Source organism: Geospiza fortis, unplaced genomic scaffold (assembly GCF_000277835.1).
Source record: "Geospiza fortis unplaced genomic scaffold, GeoFor_1.0 scaffold203, whole genome shotgun sequence".
Lineage (NCBI taxonomy): Eukaryota > Metazoa > Chordata > Aves > Passeriformes > Thraupidae > Geospiza > Geospiza fortis.
This window is the reverse complement of record NW_005054385.1, coordinates 2,101,735-2,108,748: the sequence shown is the minus strand read 5'-3', so window position 1 is coordinate 2,108,748 and position 7,014 is coordinate 2,101,735. Positions and strand designations below refer to the sequence as shown.

The window sequence follows — 7,014 nt, the reverse complement described above, 5'->3', positions numbered from 1 at the left end:
GATGGCACCCCCAGCATGCGGGGGCTGTCTGAGTTGAAGCTGCGGCTGTCCTGGAAGCAGACACGCTCCTGGGAACCGGCCCGGCAAGTGGCAGCCAGGGGCCAGTGGTAGGCATGGCCAGCACTACAGCCCCACATGGCTGTCAGGTTGCCATGGGCCCCCTCAGAAAGCAGGTGCTTGAGGTTGGGGATGAGGCTGCAGATGGTCCCATGGCTGTGGGCCCAGCTCACCAGCTTGGAGAGGTTTTCGGAAGAAGTGTGAAGGCAGTCCTCCATGGTACAGGATCAACAGCACCTGGCCGCTGGGAAGTCAGCTGAAGATGCAGTTCAGATCACAGGGTCCTGGCACTGATGGTCATGTGTTGCCAAGCTCATATTTCTTCTCACCTGCAGAGAAACAACAAAAAAACCCACTCTTTAGCACTCCTAAAGCATGACCACATTTGCATGGGAAAATGAAACATTTGTACACTCAGCTAAACCCACCCATTTCACCCTTATCTCATGTCCTTCAAAATATGCCTCAAAACTACGCCTGGTCTTAAGCAGCCTCATTCCTCATTCTCAGAACATCTCTGCAACATACAACTGAAGAGAAAACTGCTTTTCAAACAAGACAACTCAGTATCAGTAGCAAAATGATTAGAAGCTTAAATCTCTGACAAAATATAAAAGCAGCACAAAAGATGGTGATTATGTGTTCATACCTAGGAAATTAAAATTAAACAAAATCTTAACACATACAATTAATCTTGAACACCAGGGTGGCAATCAAGCACCAACTGGATCTGAAGAAACAATGAATTTTCACATAATTTATGCAGATTTCTCAACTGATTCAAATATCTCCTTTTCAACTGAATTTAAGAGGTATCAAAAGGAAGGCTCAAAACTTGAGTTTTCAATACAAGGAATAAGCAAACAAGCTCACCTTTCACTGTTCTATACTGATAGTCATCAGTTGCTCAAAGGCTTAAGAGACTCCTAAAGGGCTTGCAAGACTTTAGCCAGAACCTTCTTTTAACTTTGAGACTTAACATTTTGCTTTTTATCATATTGTCTGTCTTTCAACATCTAAATAATGATTCAGTTCAAGAAAAACTTGCCATTTTTCATCAAAAGTATTTAGAAATTTGCCATACAAGATGACAGCAAAGTCTGCATGTCTTTCTTCGTATACAGCTAATGACAGAGAAGTCATCTCCAGTGACCTCAGACAGCTAAAGTATCTGTGAACTTCTCATTTCTACGGGTCTGTTTGGAGGCTCTCCCTAACCCTCTCTCTGCTGTGCTTTGTGAACATGACATGCAAGCCTTGGAGCTCCTGTTCTCATTTCACTGTTGTTTTCATATAGGCAGAAAAGCCCATTACATTTGTCCCAGATCAAATGCAGCATTCATGGCAATGTTATACCTCATTTTACTCCTTGTCCTCGTCTACACAAGCATTTTTAGATACAAAGTGAACTGCGTCAAGGCTCAAAAAGAAAGCCACACAGTGGCTAATTGCCCCTGGGGAATGCTTTCCCTAAAAATCAACACAAATTACTACCTGCCTACCTAGTTGCTCCTCAGTCATCTGTCACCAGTTAGCTGCAGATACCTGTGTTTGCTCTGTGCCAAGGGCGGTGAGGAGGCTGCGTTTCAATGATTTTGTAGCTTGCATATCCCTGTCCCCTCACTCCTATTCACCAGGCAAGGGTTGGTCTGTGGAAACCAAAACTGGAAATAAAATAGACAAGTACTGCCTCTGATTTTCCCCAAAAGGCTCCTCCTGGGTTTTACCACCCCACCCACTGTGAGTCTTTGGTGGGGTCAAGAATGGAGCTAGCATGGGAATTTCTAGAAACTTTAATTTCTAGGTATTTTTTTAACGTCTTTGAAATTAAGCATGGAGGGAATGAATGAACAGGAAGAAGCACATGACTAGGAAACAAAATCGTGTAAAATTCAAGCTTGTTTTTGCAGTAGCTCAACACAGAGTGTATGCACAGAGAAAACTGCTACAATAAATTGAATTTTAGCCCACATGCAAACAGAGATCTCAGAGCATCACCTGTGACACAAAGCTCCTTGCATGACCAGTGCATCTGTAAAGTATAATACATGCAAGAAGGTCCCTAATTTGCAAGTCTTTTAGGCCCTGGAGAAGACCTCCTTTTTCAAACATACGACTTTCAATTATCTAAAACTTCTTTTTGTTATATTTTAGTTGTTTTAAAGCTTTTAAAGATCACTCTTAAGAGAGGTCAAAATCCCTATTTCTTCTAAGAAATCTCTGTTTCTTCTAAAAGACTAAGGAATCCATGTTTCTTCTAACACTCATATATTTAAAGATATGTACTTACAACATACCCTGCCACAGAAGAAACACCAAAACACAGGAGGAGGAACACCATACTCATAGCAAGGCAAAGAAGACAATCTAGGAAGTGAACAGGGGAAAGGAGGGAGAGCTAATACAGTCAGAAGCTGCATCGGAGTAAACCTTGTATCACGGAGCTGCTCAGTCACCACACAACCACGAATGTATCTTCGGAAGACAGAAAGCTCCATTTGGCTAAAGGATCACTTTCCCCTTAGGGAAATGAGATAAAATCTGCCACAGTCTGACTGCCGTGGTCAAGATTGCTTGTGCAGTTACTCAGAAGCACTGTGTCTTCAGTTTGCCAACTGCAACAGAAGTTGCAAATGGCACTTTGGGAGGGAGGGACTCATGCTGTAGAAAGCACAGAAAATGCATCATTATGTCCCTGGTTTTCTGGAGAGCACCTTGCCTGCTCAGTCAGCAGGATCCTGGCTGACAATCTGCTCTTGTTTTCTGAATCACATTTCAGAGATTATGTAAGTTCTTCATTCAGTCTGGCAAGATCTGATAAGATGACTCATGCTTAATAACCTGATAACATGATAACTCTGAAATCATACAGTAACATGATGTAGTTTCCATGCAATCTACACTGGTATTTTAACTGCATTACAGAAGTCTTAATCTTCACAGCATTTTTTTGCAGCTCAGAGCCTACAAATATCTAAGTCAGAGTGAAGCATGTCTGGGTGCTGGAAATTCACTGCAGCTGTCTGGACTCTCAAGGAAAAGTTGAATTTTAAGGCTTGTTTTAGATTTTACAAACTCATTTACAACGTACCACTGTAAGGACTAACGTGGACAGAATGTGTGCTGTGCAAGAAAGTGGTATTGCAAAACCATGCCTGGAGATCTATAAATGCATTAAGGGGAACACCATTTGATTTAGGAAAGGCAATATTTTCTATATCCAGAACCAGAGTTTTGCCATAGTAGATCCATTTGATGACCAAAGGACAATGAAAAATAGCAACATTTAAAGAGTAGCCCTCCTTCATGTTCTAAGATGGGACTTGGCTTAGCTACTTTAATGCGGACAACACTCTTCCTGATTTTGCACAGAGCAGTAGCAAGAGCCCCCTTGTTATGAGAGACCCTTGCACCAGGCAAGTCCCAGGAGCAATAGCAGTTGGGTAGCTGTCCAACATGAATCCTTTCCTTTAGCCCATGAAAAGAATGAACAAACACCATTGGGGAGCAGAGGTCTGGCTACCTCAACTACATTTTATCTTTTGTCTCCTTGCAAATGAAAGTCATAGAGTGGAGTTTTGGTTAGGACCTTATGGAAGGTTCCTCAGACTCAAAAGGAATTCTGTGATATGGCTCCCTCAGAAAGGAGGCCAAAAGAGGTGAGGATGCCAAAAGAGGTGAAGGAATTGAATGCAAAAAATGGGATGATGCAGAGGTGTGGAGTGGGAAGTGGGTGTCCTCCAGCAGTGCCTATACAGTGGAACATGGATTTGGTGGACCAGTAGCTCAGAGAGGGTGATGGGTGCATTTTGTTGTAAAGAAGGAAAAAAATCATTTTGGGATTCTGTCCTCTCACAGAACCCCAGGTAGTTAGCAATGGATTGCCTCCCCAGGGTAATCTGGGTAATCTTAGATAAGCTGATTCACACTAACTTGCATCACACATGTCTATGTTTGAAACTCTATTACCATTACTGATTATTAGTACTTCCATACTGATTTTTTTCAAGGGAGCAATATAGCCAGGACTACATTAAGAGTCCTTTTGAGACATGATGCTAAGGCTGATACTACTGAAAATTTTCTAAAAGTTCAAGATTCTCAAATAAGAATACAATGCAAAATTTACTTCTGTTAAAAACAAAACAATAATTGTTCTAATCAGAGAGCTGTATAAAAACTAAAACCTGAATCCTAAAACATTAAAAGGTGTAAAAAAACCTGCATTTACTCATTTTACATAATATGGATTTCAAGCTAATCTTATAGCAGCTGAAACCTGACTTTTAAGTGGTTTTATGGAGAAGCAATGTTTTTTCAGCTTCTACGTTAAAAAAAAATCTTAGAAAGCAATTGGGCTCTGCTTTCTCATACTTGCAAAAGAAGCTCAGAATATTTCCTCTGTTTTCAGTCTCTCCACCCTGTACAAACTTACTAGGCTATTACTCCATCACTGTCTGAAGGGGAAGCATTGCTTCATTTTTTGAAAGATCTACCTTTCCATATTAAAAGGTTTGGCCACCAAAGTGTAAGTATCTAATTGAAGATTTTAGCTAATGGACAATATTGGGGCTTCTCTTAATACTAGAATCTCATAAGCCAAATGTTTTGCCTTGATAAATGATAGAGGTCAATAACAGCAGAAATCCCAGTGTAAATTCATCCACAAAGGCACAGTAGTACTGAAGTCTTCACAAAGGCCTGCTGCAGTTCCACAGGCCCTGCTAGCCATCAATCCAGGATCACCTGTATATTTCTCTTTCACAAAGTATGTTGCTCAAGTAAACTCAGCAGGAGCTGCAGCCTTGCCCAGATAGCACCTGCAAATGCTGGGGGCCCTACCCATGCAACAGAGCACCCAAAATCACAGCACTGCTAATAACCTTCTCTGCTATCTCCTATGAGAGGACTCCTGCTCGCAGTGGAGTTAAAGCTCAGCCTCTTTGACTCAGTGTTTTGATTTCTTCACTGATATTGCAAAGGAGGTCATCAAGATGACACAGGACCAGGACAGACAACCAAAACCAGCAAACTGGAAGGAATGGGAGTAGGTGAGCGCATTTTCTCTGATTTTTGGTTTCTGGAGTACAAAACTTCCATGTCAACTCAAATATTATTGCATTTACTTTCTGCTTGAAATAAAGGCTATGAAGCAAGAAGAAGCAGAAAGAGAGAAAGAAAGCACATAGAGAACAGTGGCATCTTATAGGCAAGGCATGAATCAAGTAATTTATCCAGTTCACCACAGAGAGAAGGGGTTGACTTCTACCTCTGATACCAACTGTATATGGCTCCTTTTGTTTAGCAGGATGTGTTTTTAACGGAATGTCTCTTCAGGAAAAAGAAGGGCATACATTACAGAGGCAAGGCTCACAAATCCTGGCAAGGTCTGCAAGCCTGTGAAATAGTTTGGCAATGTCATGTATTCTTAAGCTAGAGAGTAATTCTCCAACGATGCTCATTTGTCGCTTAACACAATCTCTAAATGGTGTCTTCAAGGGAAAAGAACCTCTCATCTCAACAAAATCACTATTTTCAACTTATGTAAGCTTATGCTGTTTGTCTGTGATTTTAGCTCTGTAAGAAATAATTTAGAAATAAATAGGGATAGACAGTAGGAACAAAACAAAATCTTCATGCTAATTTTCCACCTCCTAAATTCTAGGATCCCAAATTTTACATAAAGTCAGTCATTTATGTGTAGCAAGTGCCTTCCCTCTTGTGGGTCTCAGAGATTTTGTGCTTGTATTTTGGGCTTTCTGAAATCTGTAGGAGCTCTGCTGCTTAATAAGCAGGCTTTACTCTCAATGAACCACAATTACAAGCAGCACCAAGAATGCTTTCCTGAGAGAGGGGCTCAGAGGGTAGCAGGAAGAATATAAAATACATTTGTTTCTGGGCAAGTAATCCTGTACTCCATTCAGAAAAATGTCCTGGTTGTCTGTCACATTTACTCCACAAGGCTGCAGCTCTTTCTAAGTTGATGGTTAGTGTTCAGGATGCTTTCCTTGCCAAGTGTGGCACGCCTTCAGCTGCAGCTGTCATCACCGCAAGCCAGAGCAAAGCAGCAAAACCTGTTTGCTGGAGAAACGCCTTCAGCTGGCTGGGACAGCATTTGAGGGTTTCCTCACCTTTTCATGTGGAAGACTATCACAGGATTTAGAACGTCCCAAGGGCCTGCCTCATTCACAAAGTAAAATGATTCACCCATTGACAGCATAATTGACTAAGGAACAGTTCGGGGGCTCAATCCTTAATCTGAGTCTAATGCTACAGGCACCACTGTTTCTATTTTGGTAATCTTTTTCCCCAGCACCTACTAAACGGATCTGTGTGAGCCCTGCTCTTGCACAGTGTGGCTGAAGGGTCTCAGAGAGACCAAAACAGCACCGTGAGAAGCAGGTGAAAAGGGAGCAGAACAGATGGTGCAGGAAACCTGATCAATCTGAGCAAGATCTTGTACATAAGAGCCTCTCCTATTACCTACATGCCGAAGTCTCAATTAAGCTTCCTGAGACTCTTCCTCTTTTTTTCCCCAGCTCACTGTGATTCTTTTGATAATTCCTCAGACATGTTAAATCTTATAATGAATCCCTGACCAAGCCACCCCTGTGCTGGTGCTTCCCTGTCATGGGTTTCAATCCTCAGAAATATAAGCCTGATTTGGTTGTTCTGATTTTCAGGGTGTAGAATCATCAGAGAACGGTGCAGAAATGCACAGGACTGCTTCTTCTTGCTGAGGAAGGTTCTTCTTTGCAAGGACCATGCCTGAAAAAAAAGTGACCTTTTGACAGTTGTTGAATGTATCTGCTAAGTTGCTGAGTACCTCCAGATCCAGAGAAGTCAAAGCACTCGGCAGTGCTATGCTTCATCTTTTTTACTGTGTCTTCCTTATGCATCTTATAAAGGACATGTTCTGCCACGCTCTTCACAGAAGCTGTGTAGCACTAATGTACT

General features: G+C 41.7%; 1 protein-coding gene across 1 annotated transcript in view; it reads right to left on the bottom strand.

Annotated features, from left to right (window-relative positions):
• The window catches only part of KIAA1958 (KIAA1958 ortholog), a 68,504-nt gene that overhangs the window by 21,519 nt on the left and 39,971 nt on the right, over positions 1 to 7,014 (bottom strand). The window contains exon 3 of the mRNA XM_031060562.1: positions 9 to 386. Within this exon, the coding sequence (XP_030916422.1) occupies positions 9 to 275 (267 nt within the window). The 5' untranslated portion in view covers positions 276 to 386. The remainder of the gene's footprint in view (positions 1 to 8; positions 387 to 7,014) is intronic.